The sequence below is a fragment of the Dromiciops gliroides genome, chromosome 2 (assembly GCF_019393635.1).
Source record: "Dromiciops gliroides isolate mDroGli1 chromosome 2, mDroGli1.pri, whole genome shotgun sequence".
Taxonomy (NCBI): Eukaryota; Metazoa; Chordata; class Mammalia; order Microbiotheria; family Microbiotheriidae; genus Dromiciops; species Dromiciops gliroides.
In genome coordinates, this window is record NC_057862.1 from 656,092,700 (window position 1) to 656,119,218 (window position 26,519).

General features: G+C 46.0%; 1 protein-coding gene across 2 annotated transcripts in view; it reads left to right on the plus strand.

Annotated features, from left to right (window-relative positions):
* Positions 1-22,696, plus strand: part of RFWD3 (ring finger and WD repeat domain 3) — a 39,618-nt gene extending 16,922 nt beyond the window's left edge. For both annotated transcript variants that reach the window (XM_043988447.1, XM_043988448.1), the window contains exons 6-13: positions 1,397-1,488; positions 6,083-6,197; positions 7,093-7,318; positions 11,835-11,985; positions 12,375-12,551; positions 17,156-17,370; positions 18,332-18,543; positions 20,803-22,696. In XM_043988447.1, coding sequence (XP_043844382.1) covers positions 1,397-1,488; positions 6,083-6,197; positions 7,093-7,318; positions 11,835-11,985; positions 12,375-12,551; positions 17,156-17,370; positions 18,332-18,543; positions 20,803-20,946 — 1,332 coding nt within the window. In that variant the 3' untranslated portion in view covers positions 20,947-22,696. The remainder of the gene's footprint in view (positions 1-1,396; positions 1,489-6,082; positions 6,198-7,092; positions 7,319-11,834; positions 11,986-12,374; positions 12,552-17,155; positions 17,371-18,331; positions 18,544-20,802) is intronic.
* Positions 22,697-26,519: the final 3,823 nt, after the last annotated feature.

Below are 26,519 nucleotides of genomic sequence, written 5' to 3' on the forward strand. Positions count from 1 at the left end.
AGTGTGGGGGACTTCCCAGGCTCTGACCTAGAACACTTCTCTTCTCACTCTTGGTCATTTCATGCAATCTCATGGGTTCGGCCATCCTAATTTATATGTCCGGCCCTAATATTTTCTCCTGAACTCCAGCCCCACATTGCCAACTGTTTGCTGTACCTCCAAACTAAATGTCCCACTGACTCCTCAAACTTATCGTGTCCATAGCTCAACTTGTCTCTCTCTGTAAATCCATGCCTCCTTCAAGTGTCTAGAGTCTCCCCCACTGCTGCCCTCCTCGTTCTTCTCCTCAGCCCAGCCAAAGGTCACCCATCTAGTTCAGTCATCCTGGGCCCTTCTTTCTCCCTTGTTTGTAGCAGGCACAGAAATGACGGTCAGTTGAGTTGGATATTTGGGCTCATTTCAAACAAGAGGCTCTTCATTTGGTTTGTGTCCTGAACCCCTTTGGCCTGTGGACCCTTCCTGCTTATGCCGGCAGTAAATGATAAAATAGAATACACAGGATTGCAAAGGAAATCGGTGATACTGAAATGGAGTTATCAGAATGTTTGTACGAGGAGTCGGCAGAGCCCAGCTTAGGGGCCTCTTGGTAGATAGTTTTCTTCCACAGATGCCATTGTCCACTGCCTCAGTTTGGCCTGGGTGAGAGACCTTGTGCTCTCGGAAGCCAAGGTCTGCCATTTGCTGCCATTTCAGTGACCAGACAGTGTGGACACTGCAAGACCAGCCAGCCTTACCCAGGATAGCCACTGTCACCAGGGAAGGGCACGGCTGCTGTGTAAGAATCACAGCTGCAGGATCCAGACAAGAGTGGAGAGATGTGGGGGGCGGGATTGGGCCACGGGATATTCCTGCCAATGACTGGCTTCCAAGTCAAAGACAAGAAATGGAAAGCCTGGGACACACCCTGTAGTCAGGGAGATCTGGATTCAGGGCCTGCCTCTGTCCCTAGCCCCGTGAGCCCAGACAGGGCAGCTTCCTCCTCAGTAAAGAGAGGGGACTGGACTGAGTAACCACTATGGCTCCTTCCATTTCTAAGCCTGAGACCCTGTGATCCTCAGGGTGACCAGAGAAGGTGTTCAGCCTGAGCCCGCAGAACTTAAGAACAAGCAAGGGGGCCTCTGTGGAGCTCAGTGGAAGGCATGGCCAGAGGGGTGAGAAGTTGGAAGGCCTCGGGGGGAATGGAGAGTGACATCTTTCGATGCCATACAGTATGAGCTCTTCATAGGGTCCAGGCCTCAGGGGTCACTGAAAGAGGGGCTGTCTTGGCTTGAGACAGACAGTGAGGTGCCCCTGTGGCTGCTAAAGTGTGAGGACCTTAATTCTGTGTTTTGGGTGTGAACCAGGAAGGAGTCGTCCTCCTTTAACGACATTAATGCTTTTCCTCCGTTCTCTTTAGTGCAACAAGAAAGCCAAACGCTCAGACATTGTGGTTCTCTATGCCCGAACCCTAAAAGCCCTGGATACCAGTGAACAGGAGCGCATGAAAAGGTAGAAGGAAAGGGGTCTGCTTGTCGTGTTCACCTTTGATTCTCTGCAGGCATTTCTTAGGAAACAAGTTGGGCGTCAGGAAGACCTGAGTTCAGATGCTCCCTCAGAAATTTACTTACTTAGCTATGTAACCCCCAGCAAAGTCCCTCTCAAAGCCTCCGTTTCCTCGGCTGTTATATGTGAATGACAGTAGCCCCTTCCTTCTCCTCTGGGGTGGGAATCAAAGAAATGGCCCCTGGGCGGCACTGGGCCTTGTTAAGGTGCCAGAGAAATGCCAGCTGTTGTTAGGACTCCTCAGTTTTAAAATGATCACCTCAGGGCATTCCTCACACATCTGTACCTCCAGGATCACCTCATCTACCAGGCCTCTCTGCCAGAGCCCATCCTTCCTCCTCCTGCTCCCCTCCTGCTGCATCCAGTCCACTGTCCAATCTGGACAGTCGTAGTGGCACAGCATCCCTCCCTCCTTGTCCCCTTCCCATATGGCCTTCACTGTCATTTCATTCTTCCTCAGCTCTTGCCAGGAGGCATCAGCCTCATCATTTCTGGTCTCCTCCCCCGTTGCAGTGCCTGGCTCATAGGAGGTGCTGCAGAAGCGTTAGCTACCAAGATGATCTTCCTGCAGTCTGCCCATTGATATTCCCAAAATGCCCATCTGAACATGCCACCCCGGCTCATACGTCTTTGATGCTGCCTCTGGGGTGAAGTGCAAGCAGAGTCACAGAGCAGAACAGTGGGACCGGACCTCTGGCCATCTGGTCCAACTGAGACCACAAAGAGAATTCCCCCTCCCACATACCCCAGCAAGTGTGGTCATTCAGCTTGGCCGGAAGAGCCTCCCGAGACTAGTGGAGGAGCTTTCCCCTTTTGTGCTTTTGTAGAGTTTTTAACTCTAATCTGGCCTTGAAAGGCCTCTGCACTCCGCCTGCCCCCTCCCGCCTCACCTGGGTTACTTTATACTAGTGCTCTTCAGGCACTGTCTCTTCCTATCAGGACCCAACATTCCATCTCCTGCTGCATGCCTTTGCCCGCCTGTGCCCCTTGCCTGGACAGTTAGAACTCCCTGTCATCTGTGTACATGTTGTATGCCCCCCAGCAGAATATGAGCTCTCTGAGGGCAGGGATTCTGTCCTTTTCTTCTTGTACCTTCCCCCACCTGCAGCCAGCACAGAATAGGAATTTCAGAAATGCTTTTTGAGTTGCAGACACATTATGATTTCTGCATCCTGAACTTAGTCTCAGTGGAATAAACTTGAGGGTGGGTGTGGGTGTGATAAAATAATGGGATTTAGCAGATACTCAAAAGCCCACCTGGAGATTAATCTAAACTGATTGAATTAAGTGAGAGTGATTGACTGCTGATTAGCTTACTTCAAGTTGATTGGTTAGCATTATCCGAATCCATTGGTTCACTGGACTTGAAGGTGGTCTGGAGTAAGTTCAAAGTTTTTAGCTTCTGAAAACAATACCTTCTCAAGGGTTTACAATCTAGTTAACCTGAAGTAGGCTAATCAGCAGTCAATCACTCTCACTTAATTCAATCAGTTTAGATTAATCTCCAGGTGGGCCTTTGAGTATCTGCTAAATCCCATTATTTTATCACAGGGGTTTCTATGACTCTTCCTGGTTCTCCTCCCATCTGTCTGACCGCCCCTCAGTCTCCTTTGCTGATTCACCATCCCTGTCATGCCTGCTAACAGTGGGTTACCCCAGGTCTCTGAACTCTCCCTCATCAGCTGCTATGGGATTTATCACCATCTCTAAGTAGATGTCTCCTAGAAATGTGTCATCTGCAGTCCTACTCTGTGTTCTAACTTCTGAGCCCACATCACAAACTGCCCAATGGGACAATTTGAAATGGATTTCCTGAAGGCATCTCTAAGTCACAATGTCCAAAAAAGAACTCGTCTTTTCCTCAAAACCCACCTGTTGAAGGAACCACCACCTTCCCAGATTTATAAGCTCTGCATTATCCTCAGTGCCTCCCTCTCCTACATCTCACATGTCTACTCAGTTGCTAAGTCTTGCTGTCTCTATGCCACTGCCCTGCTCAAAAAATCTCCAGTGAAGGTTTCCATCTGCCACAAAAAATTAAGTCCTCTGTGGGGCTCCTGGCAGCCTTGGCAGCTTCTCTTTGCAGCCTCTTCACTGCCTACTCCTGCATGCTGGGACCCGGCCCTCCACCTCTGCCCTGACACAGATAAACATGCTTCTCACAATAGCACTGTGGAAATTAGTGTGGTCCTAGTGGCTGTGTTTTCCTTTCTTCCTCCTGAATGCCCTGAGGTGGCTGCTCTGTGAGCAGGGGCCCAGGACCCAGGAAGGAGGGTGGGATGGGCAGGACAGCTCCTGTGATGAGAATCTCGGTGAAGCCCATTCCCCATTTCACTGCCTAGTGAATTTACATTGGCTTCAACTTTTCTCTTAGAACTATTTGATAATGCTGCTGAGCATGATGTTTGAAGAGTGAGCTGCTTTTAAGGATTCTAAAATACCACAAAAGGACATGCAAAATCATACTTTAATATGCTGTACTCTTACCTAATAGTAGACACAGGGACTGGCCTCGTGGACGGCAGGTTTTCTGATGCACTTGCTTCCCCTGGGTGGAGAGGTAGGGGGATTTGAATATAGCGTGTTGCCTATTCAGTCAGATTCAGTTGCCATGTGGGTAATTTCCTCGACCGTTTCCCTTTGAGAGAGGGTTCTAGAAGGAATGGCATATATGCCAGTGGCTCCTGTGAGCATTGATTGAGCACCTACTATTTGCCAGGCACCCTGCTAAGTGATACTAATAGAACATACAAAATGAGTCATTCCCTGCTTCAGGGAACTTATATTCTAATAGGGAAACACGTATAGAAGTATTTACAGAACAATAACAAAGAGAACAAATACAAAATAACCGCGGTGTAGTTAAATTCAAGAGCTAGAGAGGGAGGGCATTAGCAAAGTAGGGTAAAGAAAAACATTCATGTTGGAGATGATGCTGGAGCAGCATCAGGTGGGAAGAGAGGGGTTCTGGGAGAGGGAGCACATTCCGGGCAGAGGTGGAGGGCCGGGTCCCAGCATGCAGGAGTAGGCAGTGAAGAGGCTGCAAAGAGAAGCTGCCAAGGCTGCCAGGAGCCCCACAGAGGACTTAATTTTTTGTGGCAGATGGAAACCTTCACTGGAGATTTTTTGAGCAGGGCAGTGGCATAGAGACAGCAAGACTTAGCAACTGAGTAGACATGTGAGATGTAGGAGAGGGAGGCACTGAGGATAATGCAGAGCTTATAAATCTGGGAAGGTGGTGGTTCCTTCAACAGGTGGGTTTTGAGGAAAAGACGAGTTCTTTTTTGGACATTGTGACTTAGAGATGCCTTCAGGAAATCCATTTCAAATTGTCCCATTGGGCAGTTTGTGATGTGGGCTCAGAAGTTAGAACACAGAGTAGGACTGCAGATGACACATTTCTAGGAGACATCTACTTAGAGATGGTGATAAATCCCATAGCAGCTGATGAGGGAGAGTTCAGAGACCTGGGGTAACCCACTGTTAGCAGGCATGACAGGGATGGTGAATCAGCAAAGGAGACTGAGGGGCGGTCAGACAGATGGGAGGAGAACCAGGAAGAGTCATAGAAACCCCTGTGATAAAATAATGGGATTTAGCAGATACTCAAAGGCCCACCTGGAGATTAATCTACTATTAAATTTATTAATCTAATTAGCCTACTTCAGGTTAACTAGATTGTAAACCCTTGAGAAGGTATTGTTTTCAGAAGCTAAAAACTTTGAACTTACTCCAGACCACCTTCAAGTCCAGTGAACCAATGGATTTGGATGACGCTAACCAATCAACTTGAAGTAGTGTGTAAGGACCACCTATGCTCTGGACCTATAAAAAGCTTCCACACTCAGTTTGCTGGCAGTTCCTGGTTGAAGCAGGCTGGTGGTGGAGGACTTGAGGAAGAACCAGACCAGGCTGGAACCCTAGGCTGGATAGGCCTTTTCTTAACTTCTGAACTGCACATGAATACCTGGTATGCTTTAACAAATGCTTAATGCCCAAAGACTGGTGGTAAGCTTCTAATTTAAAGCGACCACACATTTAGATTTTAAACATCACACCCAGAGAGGTCAGGACATGTGAGGACTGGGAATGAGGCATTTGGGAGCCATTTTGCAAAGGGTGAAGGAGCAAATGAGGGTAGAGAAAATGCCTAGCTGACTTTGCCTAGGAGTTTGCCTGAGAGAGAGGAGAGATATAGGACAGTTGGCTTTACAAGCTTTGGAAGGGTATGCTAAAGGGTTTTTTAAGGATCAGAGAGGTGTGTGCATATTTGAAGGCAGTAGGGAAGGAACCACTTGATAGGAAGAAATTGAAGATTATAGGGGAGGCTGATTAAGGAGGAAACGACTGGCATAAAACCAATGACATCAGACAACTTTTAGAAATGGGGATGGGAGGCCAGAGAGGAAAATCTTTTTGTGCGACAACAGCATGGGCATGTGGGGCATATAGGAAATATCATGATTTTCTAAGTGTTGTGTGATTCTGCTGTGTGGGGGAGTTCTTCATGGCTTCTTGGTACTGGCTTCTCTCTTTCCAGTTCCTTACTCAAGGAGCAGATGCTGAGGAAGGAGGCTGAGTTAGAGTCCGCCCAGTGCCGGCTCCAGCTGCAAGTCCTTTCTGATGAATGTAAGAAGCTTCGGAGTCATGTCCAGGTACGTGTTTTACCCCTTTAATACATAGTAACCCTGCATATCAACAACTAGGGAAATCAGGAAAAGCCTCTTGAAAGGGAGAAAATAAAATAAGAGTTTCCAAGAGGTAGAGGTAAGGAGAGAGAATATTCCAAGCATATCCAGGACAGTCTCTACAAAGGCAAGGAGATGGGAGATGGAATGTCATAGTGAGAACAGCCAGGAAGCCGATTCAGCTGAATATGAGGGGCATTTATACAGAATTAACCTCTTCGTAAAGGTTGGCTCTGGATATCTGGGCTTTAGAAGCCAGTGAGAGGGGCAGTAGATAAAAGCACTGACCCTACATGGACCTCAGTTCAAGTCAGACACTTAACACTTACTAGCTGTGTGACCCTGGGTAAGGCACTTAACCCTCATTGCCCCACAAAAAGAAAGAAGCCACTGAGGCTTCCTGGTCAGGGAAGTGACATAGACAGACATTCCTGTTTTAGGAATAAACTTTGTCAGGTACCTGGAGGATCGATGGAAACCGGGAGCAGGGCAGGAGGAAGCTGAACATGGAATAAATAGAAAGGAGCAAGAACAGCCAGGGTGACAGGTCTGAAGGCTTCAGAGCAGAGATACAGAATTGGAAGACAAGGATTCTGCCTTGTTATCTCTGGGGTGGGGCAGACTACCTCCATCCAAGGGAATACTGTGACTGCTGATTACCCAAGCCCAGCTCAGGAAGATCCCCTTCTCTTCAGCAGGGGCTATCTGAGGCCAGGTTTCAGTGCAGCAAAAGAAGTCAAATGCTTCACATGGAATTGGTTTTTCACACACCACATCTGTGTGTCCCCTGGAAGTTTCAGCACCTGAAGAATATGGCCAACTCTAGAGTGCTCCTCATGCCTTTTTGTGGTTGATTTCTCAGGAATTGAAGATTCTTGTGGCTCAGCATGGGGCGAGCACTGCTCAGCCAGGCAGCTCCCAGGTGGGTTTCCAGAACTGTCTGCCCCTCAGCCAGAACCAGCACAAGTACCAGTTTCAGAAGGCCATCACAGTGTCGCAAGAAGGGAAATGCCGCATCATGGCATACTATGACTTCCTGAGCTGCCTGGTGGTATCACAGCCCTCTCCTCAGGCCGCCTTCCTTCCTGGTAAGCAGCTAGAAATCTTAGGCTTCCTACTCATGATTGAGGCCTTGGTTCTGGTTTTTTGTTGGGGTTTTTTTTTTCTTTGGTTTTTTTTGGTGAGGCAATTGGGGCCAAGTGACTTGTCAAGGGTCTGAGGCCTGATTTGAACTCAGGTCCTCCTGAATCCAGGGCCGGTGCTCTATCCACTGCGCCACCTAGCTGCCCCGGTTCTGGTTTTTAGATCATATTCCTTCCCTCATATGCTGGCTTCCTTTCCCTCACCCTGTCTATTCAACACTCCCTTGTACCACAGAAAAAAGCCATCCCCCAATTGATAAATGATCAAAAGATACAAATAGTTTTCAGATGAAGTAATCAAAGCTATCTATAACCATATGAAAAAATGCTCTAAATCACTATTTATTGGAGAAGTGTAGTTTAAAACAATTCTGAGGTACTACCTCATGCCTGTTAGATCAGCTAATACAACAGAAAAGGATAATGACAAATGTTAGAGGCGATGTGGGAAAAATGAGATATTAATGCACTGTTTGGGTAGTAAACTGATTGGACCATTCTGTAGAGCAATTTGGGACTATCAAACCACGCATACCCTTTGACCTAGGAATACCACTACTAGGTCTGTATCCAAAAAGAAATAAAAAAACAAAAGGGACCTGTACAAAAATACAGCAGCTCTTTTTTGGTGGCAAAGAATTGGAAATTGAAGGAATACCCATAGATTGGGGAGTGGCTTAACAAATTGTGGTATGGGATTATGATGGAACACTATTGTGATATAAGAGATTATGAGCAGGAGTGTTTCAGTTTCCATTTTACCCTTTGGATTTAAAATATTGGTGCAGTTTTCCTTAATTTCTTGAAATGATTTCTAGACCCTTTTTTGTTTTGGTGAGGCAGTTGGGGTTAAGTGACTTGCCCAGGGTCACACAGCTAATGTTTTTGAGGCCGGATTTGAACTCAGGTCCTTCTGACTCCAGGACAGATGCTCTATCCACTGCACCACCTGGCTGACCCAGGCCAGTGATTCTTAAATGGTCTCTCTCCAATCAATTTTCCAGGTCAATTATATTCATTTTCTTACATTTTTTAAAAATTCTTTTTTACTTTGTTTTATTGTTTCTTGATGTTTCATGGAGTCTTTAGCTTCCACTTGCTCAATTCTGTTTTTTTTTTTAATAATAAACATTTTTATTTGAAGTTTTAAGTTCCAAATTTTATCCCTCCTTCCTTCCCTCCCCTTCCCCCCTCCCGGAGGTGTTTAGCAATCTGATGTAGGTTCTGCATGTGTGATTATGTGAAACATTATTGTATTAGTCATTTTGTACAAGAAAATGTGGATTTTAAAAATGAAAGAAAGTGGGGGCAGTTAGGTGACCCAGTGGATGAAGCACTGGCCCTGGATTCATGAGGTCCTGAGTTCAAATCCAGCCTCAGACACTTGACACTAGCTGTGGGACCTTGGGCAAGGTCACTTAACCCTCATTGCCCTGCAAAAAAAAATTTTTTAATTAAAAAAAAAATGAAAGAAAATGAAAAATAGCATGCTTCCATGGTGTAATCCAGGAAGAGGTGTGGTCACTGGTTTCCTAGTCTGCACTCTGGTCTTTACCCAGGAAAGTCCCCTGCTGCCCTACAGCCACAAACACTAGCACTCTCTTTGCCTTGGAACTGCAACGTAGAACTGTGTATGAGCAATAGTTGCCAATCAGTGCCAGCTGTACCCAGTCTCAGCAAAGGGAACCCTTTGCTGTAATTTCTTTCTGACTAGTTGTCCAACCCCTACTGCTCCACTGTGACAGGAGGGGCCCACTCCTGGTGCAGCCTCTGCATGTACTACTAGCCAAGCCCCCACCCCAGTGTCATATACCCCCTTCTCAGTTGTCCTTGGCTAGAAAAACATCTCATCCCAACCTTTTTCCAGCTTTGCCACTCCAAAATTTAATTTTAGGTGTTATTTTAAAGTTGTTTGGAGGAGAATGCTGGGAAGGTTCATCTGGGTTGCTGCCTTTACTCAGCCATCTTAGTTCTGAAAAATGATTATATGCTTTATCCACTGTGCCACCTAGCTGCCCCAGATTTTATTATTTTTTTAAAGCAACTTTTAGTTCCAGCTTGAATTCCCTCTGAAATGCTTTAATTCTTCAAGGTCTTTATTTAGCCTTATGGTTTTCTTTACAGCATTCATTTATACCTAATTTCTTTGAATGCATCATTTATCCATTTTAAAATGACTTTTTGTATGTATTGCTTTGATAATTTAGCTGGTTTAATTGCTCTGCTTAAAGTGTTCGGTTTTTTTCATTATGCTGCCACTTTGCTTATTTTCTATTTTGGCTGATTTCAACTTTCTTATGGTTTTTTAAAAACCAATTTTATTCTTTTTGATGTTTCCCTTTGGCTTTTGAGGGGTATATGAGACTCCTTTGATCCTTTCACTGCATCATCTTAATTGGAAGCTCAAAAATGGATCAATGAACATTTAGTAAGCTGATATGATAAGCATCAAGACTAAATACAAAGATAAAGAAGGCATAGTTCCTATTTTAGAAGCATACAGTCTAAGGCATTATGAAATTGAAGTTCTCAACCTGATTCCTCCTTGCTCTTGCCTTCAGTGAGTGATTTCTCCATGCTACCTGGTAGCTCAGTCCCCCAGAATTGAATGGGATTGGGCCATAGGATGCCCTCAGGGTAGGATGCTCCTCTGATTTGTTTAAGTATTTCATCAATATTAGTTATAAATTAAAGGCAACAGCAATAGCCACAGAAACGCTGCATTAAGAACTTCCACACTTGCACTTATGTTGACAGTTGAAGAGATTTTCCCTGCCAGATCAGCTCCTACATGTAAATAAGAAAATTACATAATCCATGCCCTCCAAATTAGGGTTTGTATCCTGCCTCTTTCTTCCTTTCTGCTGGCTCTGTCAGCTCCCAGACAAAATTCCTGTCTACTTAAGATCTCTATCCCTAATGTAGCATCTCCATTGCCACAATCTTGACATTCCCAGTTTTCACAATTGTTGCTTTCTTGATTTGATTGACTAGGTAGGTTTTTGCTTCTACATTCCCTCATTTAAAAAAAAAAATCAGTTTAAGGTCACGTGAATTTCTCCCCATATTATCTCTCTCCCTTCCCCTCCCAGAGAGCCATCCCATACAGCAAAGAGAAAAGAGGGAGCAAAATTGATCATTGCATCAAAAAAGTTTGAAAACATGGGCAGTGCTTCACCCCGGTGGAGCCCACATTTCTTTGGAGGAGTCTCCTTCTTTCAGGTTGGGGGGGTGGTTCTTTCCGTTTACATTGCTGTAGCTGGTGTGTGTGACTCCATGGTTCTTCTCTGCCTCATTTCATCATTTCTGTGCTTCTCTGTTCCATCCCATTCAGCACTTGTCACAGCACAGTAATGTCCGTTATACTCAGGTTCACTTTGTGAACTTGAGCTATGATGACTTTGTCTCACTGACCCCCTTGGGTTAGATGTCAAGGAATGGAATCTCCGGCTGGTAGACAGGTACATAGACAGCAGAAGTGCTTTGTTTGCCTAACTCCAGAATGGCTGGACTAATCACGGTGTTAGAGTACCCATTGTTCTTCATCTCTTCCTTCAATATTGATCATTCTCTTCTTTGTCACCCTTACCAGTTTGCGGGGTCTAAGGTAAAACCTCAAGGTTACTGGTTACTTTTGATTTGGAGCATTCTTGCATATCATTGTTAAAAGTTTGCAGGTCTTTAGAAGACTGTTCATGTCCTTTGACCTCTTACTGGGGAATGGTTGGTGGTCCTATATTTCTGTTACTTATATAGCTCACATTTGTCATTGGTATACCAATGTACAATGTTCTCCTGGTCCTGCTCATCTCACTCATCATCAGTTCATGCAAGTCCTTCCAGGTTTCTCTGAAATCCGCCTGCTCCTCGTTCTTACAGCACAGTAGTATTCCATTACATTCATATACCAAAACTTGTTCAGCCGTTCCCCAACTGATGGGCAACCCTTCAATCACCAATTCCTTGCCACCACAAAAAGAGCAGCTATAAATGTTTTTATACATGTGGGTCTTTTTCCCCTTTTTCTGATCTCTTTGGGAAGAACTACCTTCTTGTTTTTTATGATATGGCCTTTAATAGTCAAGTCACTCACCCATTTAGAATGTATCGTAGATAGGGACAGCTAGGTGTTGCAGTAGATAAAGCACCAGCCCTAGATTCAGGAGGACCTGAGTTCAAATCTGGCCTCAGACACTTGACACTTTACTAGCTGTGTGACCCTGGGCAAGTCACTTAACCCTCATTGACCTCCTCCTCCCCCCCAAAAAATATACAATGTGGTGTATGGTGATGGTTTGAGCCTAATTTCTGCCAGGCTGCTTCCTAGTTTTTTTTCAGCAGGTTTTATCAAGTAGCAAGTTCTTTCCTCCTGGGCCCCTCTCCAGTCTCTGTGGCTGTGGGTCTGCCTGGCTTATGGGGCCAGAGAGGAGTGCTGCTCATGGATGGGCTTTCCCTTTGGCAGGCTTTGGTGTGAAGATGATCAGCATGGCAGACATGAAGAGCAGTCAGTATGTGCCAATGCACAGCCGAGAGATCCGGGGACTAGCCTTCAACAGCAGGCAGAATGGCTGGCTGTTGTCAGCAGCACTAGATAACACACTCAAGCTGACAAGGTAGGGTTCTCTGGGAAGGGAGATGCTCTTCAGCCCGCCAGCTCTGAGAGCAAGGTGGGAGCAAAGTGGTGGCCTCCTCTATTCTCCCCAAATGTAAGCTACTCTTATGATACTGTAGTTCATGAATTCAGCGTGCACTGTTGGAGTCATTCTCCTCATCTTACCCCCTGACCCCTGGATGACATCTAAGAAGGGAAATTTGTACAATTGGAAAGGGGAACTGGGTTGGTGGGTGAGGGTCTCTCAGGAGAAAATGAGAATGAATCTAGTTTCTCAGAGTGGGCTTAAGGGTCGTTAATACTTGATCTTCTTTGCCACCTCTACAGTGCACTTAATGCATCGGGTTCATTTAAATTTGTGTCTTCATCACTTTCCCTTCCTCCCCAAAGCCTGGAGACTAACAGGGTGGTACAGACATACCACACCGGACGTGCAGTCTGGAGCTGCTGCTGGTGCCTTGATGACGAAAATTATATCTATGCTGGCCTGGTCAATGGCTCGATTCTGGTGTATGATCTGAGAGACACGAGCACCCATGTCCAGGAGTTAGTTCCTCAAAAATCCAGGTAGGAAAGTTACTTCTGTTTCCGTTCTCTTGGTTTTCTTTAATATTATTTCTTTTGTATTTATCATGGCATCATCACTAACACTTATATAGTGCTTACTATGTGCCAGTCATTGTGCTCATTGCTTTACAGTTGTCACACTTGATCCTCACAACAGCCCTAGGAGGTAGGTGCTATTATCTCCATTATATAGACGAGGAAACTGAGGCAAATGAGGCTTGTGGTGTGACTTTAAGTGACTTGTCCAGGGTCACATAGTGTATTCCTTTGGCTGGATTTGAACTCAAGTCTTCCTGACCCCAAGTTCTATCCATTTTGCTATTTCCCTGCTGCCTAAGGGCAGCTTTCAGTAATGGTAAATTCTCACTACAGAAAAGCCCTCAAGTACTCCTATGAGTATTTTGTTTACATCAAGAAGATGCTTCCTGGGGCAGCTAGGTGGTGCAGTGGATAGAGCACGGGCCCTGGAGTCAGGAGTACCTGAGTACTCCTCAGACACTTACTAGCTGTGTGACCCTGGGCAAGTCACTTAACCCCAATTACCTTGCTGGGGGCATGCATGCTTGGTTAGGTTCACAGCATAAGTGAGCTCATAGCAATCGCTTGACACTAGAATAGGGTATAGCCCCTGTCTAATCGAGAGCCATGGTAAGGACCAGTGTGACTGGCTGGATCACAGATAAGGAGGGTCCTAGAGGCCGTGGCATTTCTGGGGGTGGACGTCACCAAACTTGAGGCCAAAAAGAGGCTACTCTTTGGCCATGGTCCCTGTAGAAGCAAAGCAGACCAGGCTGGGCCAGCTTTGGCTGGTGTGTGAATGGAGAGGAGGGGTGGATATCCTAGAGAGTTGGAGCTGGAATGCTTAGATTGGGCAGTTGGCTGGCTCTGTGAGAGGAGTGAGAATGAGGAGTCTCAAGGGGCTAAGCTCTGAGCTTGGGAGTTTCAGTGCTTCTGCGCCTCCACAGAAACAGGGCCGTTCACCAGAGGAGTTGATGACTTCTGGTTTGCACATGCCTATGGGACACCTACTTTGAAATGTCTAATCATTTGTGAAATAGGCCTGGAGCTCAGGAGACCTTGGTGTGGGTGTATGGGTCTGGGATCGATCTGCCTAGAGATGACCATTGTACCACCATGTATGTGGGAGCATGTAGACAGAAAAGAGAAGAGGAAGCCAGGCCAGAGCCCTGGGGGGGCCCACAGTTAGTGAATGCACCATGGATGGTGAATCAGCTGGAGAAGCAACAGTCACATGGGTGGGAAGGGAACAGAAACAGAGGGAACCCGCAGCTGTGTCCTCTGCCCTTGTCCCTTGTCCAGTTTTTCCAAACGTGTCTTCCCTTTAAAAGTGACTGCTATTTTTTCATGTAGCCTCAGAATAGTCAAGCAGAGGAGGGAGAATTCATTATTATGGTGGAGCTTTCTTTGGAAATAATCATTCATCTTAGCAGCTTCATAACAAAACTGATCTGTTTGGAATTTATCTCAATCTGCATCTGTTTGGCCCCTCCTATGAAAGGGACAGACGCAAAGTGCGAACTTGTAACATTAGTGTCCAGCCCGCGATCATAGTTGCCTAAATCCACCTTTTAATGGACCACACACATATCGGTGATAACAGTAGCTCACATTTCATAGAACTTTGTGGTGATCCAGGAGAAGAGCATCGCCTGCAGTCAGTGTCAAAGGCTGCAGAGAGGTCAGGAAGGATGAGGATCAAGAGAAGGCTATTGGATCTGGTGGCTTTGGATAGAGGGGTTTTAGTGGAAGGATGAGATTAAAGCAAGAGCACAGAGGATCTATTCTCACAACAGTCTTCACAACAACCCCATGAGGCAGGTACTCTTATTATCCTTATTTCATAGTGGAAGAAATTGAGGCAAACAGGTTAAATGACTTGCCCAGGATCATACAACTGGGAAGTATCCATAGCTAGATTTGAACTCAGGTCTCTGTGACTCCATCCGCTGATGGAGGACATGGCAGATGGTCCTGGGGAGTCCTTCATCATGCCCTAATTAGCGCTGGGAGTGTAGGTCTTGCTGGTGCTCTCCAAGGGGGCAGCTCGGGCAAGCTGGGTATGACAGATCATAGGATTTAGCACTAGAGAAGCAGCTGTCTTGTGAGATGCCCTCATTTTACAGACAAACAGGCCCACAGAGGGGAGGTGATTTACTCAGGCCCGGGACCTCCAGCTTCTAGTCCACAGTTCTTTCTTTGTATCAGTGGTTGTCCAAATCCTTTTATTTTCCATGACTTTGATCTTATTTGGTATAAATGGATTGGGTTTTTCAGGCAGGATGATAGAGCGAGGGATTGTTCAAAGGGAGCCAGGCTTTTCACATTCCTCTCACAAATAGAAAAATAGCTTTTAAAAAAGGTGCAAGGGGGCATCTAGGTGACAGAATGGATAGAGTACTAGCCCTGGATTCAGGAGTACCTGAGTTCAAATCCAGCCTCAGACACTTGATGCTTACTAGCTGTGTGACCCTGGGCGAGTCACTTAACCCCAGTTGTCTTACCACCCCCCAGGTGCGCGCACGCACACACACACTCAAAAAGTGAATGAGAGCAACTAGATCTTGAATAGAGTAAGAAACAGGGAAGAAACAAAGCTCAAATTAAGTTGTTTTATTTATTTGTGTGGGATTTTTTGGTTGGTTTTTTTTATTTGTTTTTCCAAAAAAAGATTGGGAAGAAATAGTAAAGAAAGTGACAAATTAGGAAGGCTTTGGAGGAGAGGCAGAATATAGATGGAGGCAAGTCTCAGATTACTGATATTCCTAACAATGGAGACAGACAAAATGATCTGAAGATTTTCCAAGAAATCATTGGAGAAAACTTCCCAGTGCTAGCAAAAACAAGCAGCAATATACATAGAGAAGGAATCCACCCTTCGTCAGGGGGGCATCCAAATTTCAACATACCCAACACCTTAATGTCTAATTCATTAAACTTTTAACACAACTGGAACTGTTGTTCCAGACATTACTTAACCATGCAGCATTAATTATGATCACAGAAGACTCCTAAAGGAAAATGAGATGAATGTTGAACCTCTACAATATTAATACCTAATACTAATTACATGTTGTGTATTACAATATTAAGAATCATTGAGGGGTGGCTAGGTGGCGCAGTGGATAAAGCGCCGGCCCTGGAGTCAGGAGTTCAAATCCGGCCTCAGACACTTGACACTTACTAGCTGTGTGACCCTGGGCAAGTCACTTAACCCCAATTGCCTCACTTAAAAAAAAAAATCATTGGAGGAGCAGCTAGAGTATGGGCTCTGGAGTCAGGAGGACCTGAGTTCAAATCCAGCCTAAGGTACTTATTAGCTGTGTGACCCTGGGTAAGTCACTTAACTCCCATTGCCTCAAAAAACCAAACCAACAAAAATAATCAATGGGCTATGAATTCAGAATTACCTTGCATATTCAGTGTTTCATATTAGTGCAAGAATTGGACAGTTGGGAAAAGTTTGTGGAACTTCAGAAGTCTTTGAAAAACAGTTAAGCTGCCAAGAAAAAATTAAATAGTTAACAAAATGGGGAACCACTCTGAGAATGCAGTTGCCTAAATCACCAGGTGGTTCTTCAGGGTGCTTCTGAAAACCATCAGTAGCATCAAAAGGAGGGAAGGGGATAGAAGCAAAGTGTAACATACAGGCAAAGTGCCAGTCCTTATTGAGAGCAAGTCCAAGTTCAACTAGATAGAGCTATGGGCCAGGGAGAGACGGTACCCATACCCAGGGAATCCAGACAGGCTCCTTGTAGGAAATGGTCCTTCAGCTACATTTGGAGAGAGGCCAGGGATTCTTCACTGTGGAGGGGAGCCTGTCTGTCCTGTGTTCAGGCACGGAGACTTTATTGGAAGGGCAAGTCAGGAGGGCATGTCAGGGAACATGCAGTGAGCTAGCATGAACCATTGCAGCACAGGTCTGTGCTTTGGGAAGTCACTCAGGAGGATGGGAGCAGAGAAGGGGACCATAGGCAGCAGCCAGAGTCCAGATGAGAGATGGATGGGGCCTGAATGAAGGGCCTGGCTGCCTGAGGAAGGGGACAGGTGTGACGTGTTCTATGAACTTGGCAGCTAATTGGATTGAAAGGAAAAGATGACTCTGAGGTTGTGAAAGGGACACAGCAAACGCATTTCTAGCTTGTTCACTTAATTCTACATTGTTATGTGCGATGGCTTTTTACATACGATTTTATTACCTATTCACATGTTTCAGTACTGTAGGTTCTTAAATTTATTATAAAAATGAGAAAGGAAATGTCTTATTTAGACTAGAAAGTCATCTGGTTTGTCTTTAACCTGGGGTTTGCAGACCTAGCAGGGGTCTGCAGGGCATCTGTGACCTTGAGTAGGGAAAAATACATCTTCATTTTCACTGGCCTGACTAAAATGTGTCATTTGAGGAGGTGTCTGTCCCTGTTGGAGGGAGACTTTATTGTCATGGCATTTGTCATGTATTTTCTGCTGTGCACGTTGCCTTCTCTGCTTTCTCAGCCCTTCTTCAACCTGCTCTTGTTCTCTCGGGACTAGCCTCGAGAGTTGGAGTCAGAAGGACAGAGCAGTGACTGTTATTTGTCCCTCCTCAGGTGTCCTGTGGTCTCACTCTCCTACTTACCCCAGATGGGTTCATCCGCATTTCCTGCTGGCGGGATATTAGCCGGAAGCTTAGAAGGTGCCTGCTTCTGGAGGCAGAGTACCAGTAACTGCTTTGACCCTCACTGCCTGCCTCTGGAGCCTGGCGGCTGCACCGATCTCCAAGCAGAAATCCAAAGTGGACACTGCCTTGTTACCTACCGGCCCAGTAAGTGGTGGCTTCTTGGAAATCAGCAGGTGCTATAGTCAGGACTGGGCTTAAGAAAGGGGTGGAGAAAATGCTAATCATGAGAGCGAAACCTAAAAGTGGGCCCTGGGCTCCCTTTCTGTCTCTGCCATGTCCCCTGCTCCTAAGTGTGTGTGTGGCCAGATTCTACCAAGAGTGAAGTGACTCTGTAGCAGGAAAAGGGAGTGCTTGGGGAGAGGTGTGACTTCTCCTGGAGCCAGTGCTGCCCCTGATCAATCATTTCATAAATTGGGGTGATAGGCCGGGGCCCCGGAGAGCTGCCTGTGACTTGATTAAACAGGACCCTTCTGACCAAGAAAATAGCACTATGAATGCTGACTTATTACAGACTTGTAAAGCCAACTTTTTAAATCCCTATAGGCCACTGTTCATTGTGAATGGGTATAATCTAATACCCATCTATGGATAACGTATCGAAATGGAAACATTTTAGAACCATGGCAGCTTCTTGCCTTGTTAAATTGTCCCTTGTGCTAGGGCTTACTATGTCTAAGAGACTTCTAGCCATCATAGAAAATATTTAGCAAATGCACTTTCCCTAGGAGGTGTTTGGAAAGATTGGCTTTGAAAGGAAACAGAAGGGAGAACGTTGTGTACATTGTTTCTTTCAGTAGAACACGACTTTGCTGTTCCCCTTCTGAAATAACCTCCCTTCTTTGTAGTGATACAGACAGGTCACAGGTTAAAGGCACCCCTGGCATCTGGAGCCCTTTAGAGACAAATTCCCATAACATTAGGGCTGTCGCCACCCAGACTGACAACAGACAACAGCTTTAGTTTTCTCTTGGTTGGTCGGTTCATGAGTTCAGTCTGGGCTGCACTGTTTGTTCTTGTTTGGTGTCACCTGGACTCTGTGGCGTGTGCAGGGGCCATGTTCATGGGACTGGTCTGGGCTGCAATGTGTTCTTTCTCCATCCCCTAGATAAAAACCATAACTCTGTGCACAGTGTGTTGCTGGAATTAACCTGTAGTTTGAATGAAGCTACCGAGCCAGTCTACTCATGTCGGCCTGTTCAGACATTCAGCGCTGGACCCACTTGCAAACTGCTGACCAAAAATTCCATCTTCCAGAGCCCAGAGGAGAATGGCAGCATCCTGGCGTGTGTTAGTGATGAATCTTCAAATTCCGCCTTAGTAAGTTATTAAAAACAAGCAACAATTCCAGATTTGAGCTCCAGCCCAGAACCGTCATTCCTGACTCTTAGGTTAAAACCTCAAGTAGAACTGCAACTGCATTTAGTCATCTGGACCTGCAGCATACTGTGAGATTTAAAATTGGATATGCAGGGACAGCCAGGTGGCTCAGTGGATAGAGCACCGGCCCTGGAGTCAGGAGTACCTGAGTTCAAATCCGGCCTCAGACACTTGACACTTACTAGCTGTGTGACCCTGGGCAAGACACTTAACCCCAATTGCCTCACCCAAAAAAAAAAAAATTGGATATACAGAGCATTAAACTCCCCCTTTTAACTTTTCCCTTATATATATATATATCTCCCAGACCACTAAGAAAAAGAAGCCTCTGAGCTTTAATCAGTGAGGGATTAGTTTTTATTGCTTGGGAATTAATTAGACAACAAAAGGTGATACCAATTAGGGAAATGGGAAAGTATAAATACAAATGAATCATTTTAGATCTAAGCTTAGTCTATATTCCTTCATAAAACTCACCAAATCCCAAACTGCCCGCCAGGCCGAAAAACCAGAGCTGAACACCAAACATGTGCGCCGCCACGACTAAGCTGAAAAGCCAGAGAGTTCCTCCCTCAGTTTTAAGCTGGCGTGCCGGAAGCTTGTTGCGGACCCCTCCCCAAAAGGGAGGTCCTTCAAAAGCTGCTTCAGTAGCATGTGCTCAACTCTCAAATGATTCAGCTAAAACTTTGGTTTTACCACATTCCCCCCTTTGTTTCATTTGAAAAAACGAATGAGTTTGCTCAATGAAACAGTACCTAGATGGTAGCAAATCTACAGCTTTGTCTGTCATCATTACTTGGTGAATGAAGGTTAATTCTTGACACTGAAGCTCTTCCTTGTAAATGCAAACAAGCATTGGAGGGAGAGCATCTGGGGCCTTTTGCTGCCTGTGTCTTGAGGGCGGTGTTTGGGCTGTGCAGTTGTTCCAGGATGCCAGCGGCCAGGTCGGGGCTTGGGGAAGCTCTGGGACTCCTGGCAGAACGCCCCTGCCACTTAGCACTTACAGGCTACAGGGATTTGTGGGGTTTGTCACTGCAGGTATGCCTTGTACTGAGGCCCATCACGACCCCACCAGGCCTTAGGAAGTGGCTTCATGAGCATCCCGTGACCAAAAATTCATTCCCTAGTGGCCACCCTCTCCAGGCCCATAGATTCAGATATTCCCAGTGCCTTTTACGTGCTAGAGTTTATCGATATGTTTCCAAAAGGAGTGACCCAGCTGAGAGGTCAGCTCCCTCCACATCATGAGTGGGCCGACCAAGGACAGTTATAGGGGAAGTCTGAGCACATTTCTTGTGTTCTCCTCTCCCCTTATGCCCCACCCTGCCTGCTTTTCCAAACACCAGGAAGGCCTGTGTTGGTGTGCGAGTGTCTGTGTCTGGGCCCCAGCTCACACGCTGCTGGGCCCACGGGACAAAGATTGGGGTTTCCAGCCCTTGGGCTTTGCCTGCACCTTCATTTCCCCATCGGGCTTTGGAGTGTGAGTGAGAGCCAGGTGCTGGTTCCCTTTTCAGGCCTTCTTTTTTTTTTTTTTTTTTTTTTTGGTGAGGCAATTGGGATTAAGTGACTCGCCCAGGGTCACACAGCTAATAAGTGTCAAGTGTCTGAGGCCGGATTTGAACTCAGGTACTCCTGACTCCAGGGCTGGTGCTCTATCCACTGTGCCACCTAGCTGCCCCACCAGACCTTATATCTTAAGCAGTTTTTCTGACTGATGTACTCTAATTTCTATGACACAAATGGGAAGTAGAGGTTGGTTATGGAGGACAGTGTCCCCAGGCCTGGTAAATGGGATGGTCCCATCCACTACTGAGGGGGCAAGCAGCAGCAACAGCATGGAACAGAAGAAGCCTCCCTGCCTGGGGGTCTCCAATCCCTAGGCATGCATAGGATCTCTTTGCCTGCTTCCCTGGGGCACCAGGCCAGGCTCACTCGGGTCACGCTCTGCTCCCTTGGTGGGTTGGCTTCTCCCATTGGAACAGACCCTCCTGAAGAGGAGGGGACTGCCCTTTTTGCCTACATTGTGTCCCCAGTGCTTACCTGGTGAGGGTGACCCATCTGCACGCTGGCTGTCTCCTCCTTACTGGAAGGAAAAGGCCCTGACCCCATTAGGCTCCTTACCTTGTGGTCCTTCCTGTCCCCTTCCCCCACATGCAGGCTGCATGCCAGCTGCCTGACGTGTGCCTCTTCTTCTTTCAGATCTGGGATGCAGGGAGTGGCAGCCTTCTCCAGAAGCTCCAGGCAGACCAGCCTGTGCTGGCCATCTGCCCCTTCGAATTCAACACGCACAGCTACCTGGCTACTCTGACAGAGAAGACCGTCAGGATCCACAGATGGGAGTAATGAGGTTAGGTGGTCAGGCACAGGCTTGTGGCCAGTTTTCAGCTGGAGCATTCCGACTTTACAAGCTGAGCTTCGGCATCCAGAGAAGGGAATGGCCTGGAGTCTCTTTACTCACTTGTCCTGTGTGAGGCTTCATTTGTTTTACCCACAGGGCCTCCAGGTGGAAGAGTACATCAGCCTTCGGGGCTGTGATGTGTGAAAGCTCTCCCCTGGGGTTCCTATGAACTGTATTCCAGAAGTCCTGTTTGCTGATTCCATTCTTACAAGGCACAGAGAATTGTTTCTCTGATCAGACACAAGGGAGTACTAGGGAATAGAGGGAAACTTGGATTATTATTGACTCAGCCCTATGAAGGGGGTCCCTTGAGAAATGGGGTATTTTTGTTGGGGCATCAGTTCTGTGGCTCCTCTCTAGCTGGCTCTGTGCAGAGTTCCTTGAGAAAGCTTCTAGACCTTCTAGACGTGTAAGTTATGGGGAGAAGAAACTTTAATTTACCAGACTTCTTGGGATCTCAGGGTAAATTTGTCTTAGCATGCGAAGGCTTAGTCTTCTTCTTCTCCCTTGAAAAGATGTTGGGAAAAAAGTAGGAATTATGTCAAGGTTAATTCTTTTCTCTCCATCAATAACTTCCTACAAAGAAACGGCAAACTAGCTGGGGCACCCATGGAAGGTCGTTCCCGTTAGCTGGGGTTGGCCACAGTTCTCTGGCCCATATGTTCCAAGAGCCTGACTCACCCTTTGGTAGATCAGTGTTCAGTCAGTTAAATGCCCCACTCACCCTTTAAATCAGCCCCTTTCCTTCCCTTCTGAGGGACCGTTTTTAAATCCCAGCTTCCCAACCTAGGAGAAAGGAGAAGAGCACCCCCTTTTATCAGCCAAAGAAGGTTCGTTTGTTCTATTTGAATTATCAGGAATCTGGGCCTGGGGCCCAGATTGCAGCACAAAACTTGAGTTAACACCCATTCACTTGGGCCTTTCAGCCAGCCAACTGTCAGCAGAAATGAGGAAGGCAGGTACTAGGCACAGACTGTCTTCAGAGAGGCACCCTGACTGTGGATCAGGGGTGGGGTTGTAGGTTGTACTCTGTGTCTGGGTAACCCCAGAGCTAGTTTGCTGCCCAGCAGTTCAGGTACATTACATGAAACCAGAGTTTCTGTCTCAGAATCGCCTGAAGGACAGGAAAAGGAAGTGATTTGGGCAGGCAAGGTTGAAATTGTGCCAATTCTCGCTTACTTACTTTACTACACTGAAATCAGGCTTTTTGCTGGCAAGTATGAAGGAAAATAAATAATTAAATTGAAGCACTCCCTCAAAATACTTCGTCAGGAATAGGAGCAAAATTATTCTCAACTTTATGGCCAGAACCATTGGGTGGTTTGTCAACTGGTGCGAAGGCCTACAGTGATGTGCACAGGACCGACATGCCCTCCTGCCCTTCGACCTTCTAATAATTTGATCTGCACTTATTCATCAAAGGGTTGTTTAGTTAGAAAGTAGATTAAGAACCTCTTTCTCTTGAGGGGCTGTGTCCGAGGATCCCTCTATAGGGATTTAGTCTATAGGGTTTATTTTTTGTGGCATCTGGCTCAATATTTTAAATTTCAGTTACTTCTCATCTAAATCTTGGAGCTAAGAGGGATTGGAGTATCTGGTGCTTGCTTGGCTTGGAAGAACAAGATTATGTGATCTGAGAAACCTTTGTTTAATTGTACTTTTTTGTGTCCTCTGTGTATATGTAAAAATAAAGAATTGACAGCAGGTTCAGTCTCCTTGCATGTTGCTGTGTGCTCTCTCTCTATAGAGAGAGAGTTTAGTCTCCACGTGGTAAATTCTTCTGTCTTTAGGTTCATGTTCTCTACACTCTCCTAGTGAGAAGTGCTCTTGGCACATCTGCCTTCAGCTGTGCCTAAAATGAAAGTGAAGAGTGGGTTGTGTTGTTGTTTTTAAGTGAATTGACTCATAAAGCTTTGACTGGAAGTGCCCATTTTACAGATACATTTTTCCACTTAATGACTTAAAGTGTTTCCTGAGGTGCTCTAGGAATTCTAGCGGTTCCCTAGGGAATGCCCGAGATACCCAGAATCCTGATAGTGGGAACTTAGATTAGAAAGAGGGGAGGGCTTCCTATCTGACATCAGCTCCATGCCTGAAGGTCTGGGGGCTGTTTGAGCTTGGGTTTCACCTAGCACAGCCTGGGAGCAGTTGACTACAGGGGGTTTATTCCTTCTACCTCAGCATTTTTGTAGGACTGTTTGAGTCAGCAGTTTCCACCATTGTGTTACAAGTGTTAGGTAGGGAGGGCTATAAATAACTTTGCAGCTGAACCAACCAGTACACCCTGCTGGATCCCAGGAGCAAGAAAGGTCTACCATGTATTTCCCCTGGCAGTGGGGAACAGAGCTGGATGGAGAAGTCTTAAGATAGGATGCACAAAGGGGCCTCCTTTGGGAGACAAGAGTCTCCCAAGTTCAGAGTAGTTTTTGCCAAGAGAATAAGTCAGTGTTAGGAAGAAGCTTACAGGTGGCAAAATGGATAAAGCACCTGCCCTGGATTCAGGAGGACCCGAATTCAAATCTGGCCTCAGACACTTGACACTAGCTGTGTGACCCTGGGCAAGTCACTTAACCCTCATTGCCCTGCAAAAAAAAAAAGCTGACAACAAACACTGGGTGCCCACCATGTGTTAGGCACTTGGAAATAGACAAAAATAAAACGAACAATCCTTCATCTCTGAGAGAATCCTTCCACTGCCCTGATTGGAAAAAAGGCACCCACGCTGAACGTTGAAGGGACCCAGGCTGTTTATGTTCCAGAGCCCAGGAATGGTAGCATCAGCCAGGCTGAAACAAAGTCCAGGAGGGGACCTGCCATGTGAAAGAGCTTTCCATGACTGGGTGGGGAGATGCATCGTGGAGAGAGCAGATAGAATGCTTGGAATCAAGATCAAGAAGACCTGATTTCATATCCCAGCTCTGGTGCCTCTGCAGTCAAGGACCCTCCTCATTCACATCCCTTCTCAGCCTGAATCCTCTTCTTTAATATGGGATTAATGATACCTGCATAACCTACCTTGCAAGTTGTGAAGCTACAATGAATCTGTAAACAGGAGTTTCCCTATTAGACTGTAAGCTCCTTGAGAGCAAGGACTGTCTTGCCTCTTTTTGTGTCCCTAGCACTTAACATAATATGTGGCATAATAGTTGACTTACTACTATATACGGGCAGTAGGGAACGATTGATTTTTATTTATTTTTGCAAAGGCCTGACATTGTGAGTGTAGTGCTCCAGAAAGATTATTTCCTCCCTGGGGGCAGCTAGGTGGTACAGTGGATAGAGCACCGGCCCTGGAGTCAGGAGGACCTGAGTTCAAATGTGACCTCAAACATTTGACACTAGCTGTGTAACCCTGGGCAAGTCACTTTAAAAGATTATTTCTTCCGGATGTGATGTAATAAGGGCCAGTGTGAAGTAAAATGAACAGGTGTGAGATATGTATATGTAGACTCTAGCATACTTGGAAACTAGTAACATTTAAAAACCTTGGGCTGAGGGGGCGGCTGGGTGGCGCAATGGCTAAAACGCTGGCCCTGGATTCAGGAGGACCTGAGTTCAAATTCGGCCTCAGACACTTGACACTTACTAGCTATGTGACCCTGGGCAAGTCATTTAACCCACATTGGCCCCACCAAAAAAAAAGAAGAAACATTAAGCAAAAGTTTACTGAATGCTGGACACTATACTAAGTTTTGAGAATACAAAGGATAGAAACACCAACCCTTCCCTGCAGGAGTACACATCCTAATGGGGGAGACAATGTGTATACAAGATACGGACTTACCTGCCCTAACTATAGGAGGCCTATCATAGCCAGCCTGGTTGGTCCATCTCTTCCAGACTGAGTCTCTTGGCTGGTGAGCTCATTTTGTTAAGGTTTTTGGTAATGAGACTGGGGTTGCAGGTTCTATGCCTCCCAGGTCCAGTTAGCCTATGTCTCCCCATCATAGCGTGTTACATCTAGTTACCAATCAGCCATCTTGCAAGTGCCTGCCCTTGTTCACAAGGGGGAGGTTGGGAGGAGGGCAAGGTTAGATGTGTGGATTCATGTGTGGAAATGTGTCCTACTCCTGGAAATAGCTCTGTGAATGGTCAGCTGATGGTATCTCCAGTGACATTCTCCTCTCCCAGGGACAACAAATTCCTTACCCTGTATGGATTTCCCTTTAGCTTTGTGGCATTCACCTCAGGGGGTGAGATAAGAAAGGGGCAAAATGTCAGGAATCCTTTTTATTACAGTCAACACCCAGAAGAATTGTTCAGATACTCTCTTCAGGAAAGTTATCAGTCAGGTTAGTGGCACAGTGGATAAAGCACTGGCCCTGGATTCAGGAGGACCTGAGTTCAAATCCAACTTCAGACACTTGACACTTACTTACTAGATGTGTGACCCTGGGCAAGTCACTTAACCCTCATTGCCCCAACCAAAAGAAAAAAACAGTTATCAGTCACTCGGGCTGGTGGTGCTGCTCAGGGGAATCTTTTACAAATCCCTAACTGAGCCTCTGCCTGAACCTGAAAACGGACAGGTATTTGTCGTGAGAATCCAGTACATTCACCCAAGGGACTACAGAGACATTGGTCAAAGGTTGTGGGGTGGGAAGTTCTCCCCTTTACAGTGCCTGGCTTATAGCTTTTAATAAATGTGTGTTGATTGATTGCATCCTTTATGGTCAATCCCCATCATATTTGCTCAGTATGTGCTGTAGGGGAAAACAAAACACAAAATGCATTTATGGAAGCCTTTCAAACTTACACATCACTTTGCTCACAGCACTGCAAAATAGTTACATTGTCATCCCCACCTTATCTCTGACTGTAATCCTAGATTTCAAGTAGCTCTTTCTGTGTCCTCTTGTTTGCTCTACATCCAGGAATTCTTAACCTGAGGGACCATGAACTTTTAGCTATTTCAACAAATTTGTTTCCTTTGTCATTCTATGTATTTTACTTTATGTGCTTAAAAATATTAGTCTGAGTAGGGGGTCCATAGGCTTTCCTAGACTGACAAGTCAGTCAGTAAACATTTAAGGCCTACTATGTGCCAAAGATAGTCAAGGGACTCACAGCCTAATGAGGGAGGCAACATGCAAACAACTATGTAGGGGGCAGCTAGGTGGTGTAGTGGATAAAGCACCAGCCCTGGATTCAGGAGGACCTGAGTTCAAATCCTACCTCAGACACTTGGCACTTACTAGCTATGTGATCCTGGGCAAGTCACTTAACCCTCATTGCCCCACCAAAAAAACAAACAAAAAAAACCAACTATGTGCAAACAAGATATAAACAAGATAAATTGGAGAGAATTAACAGGGGGCAACTAGGTGGTGCAGTGGATAAAACACCAGCCCTGGATTCAGGAGTACCTGGGTTCAAATCCGGCCTCAGACACTTGACACTAACTAGCTGTGTGACCCTGGGCAAGTCACTTAACCCCCATGGCCCCGCAAAAAAAAAAAAAAGAGAGAGAATTAACAGAGGAAATGAAATAGAATCAAGAGGGATAAGGAAAGGCTTT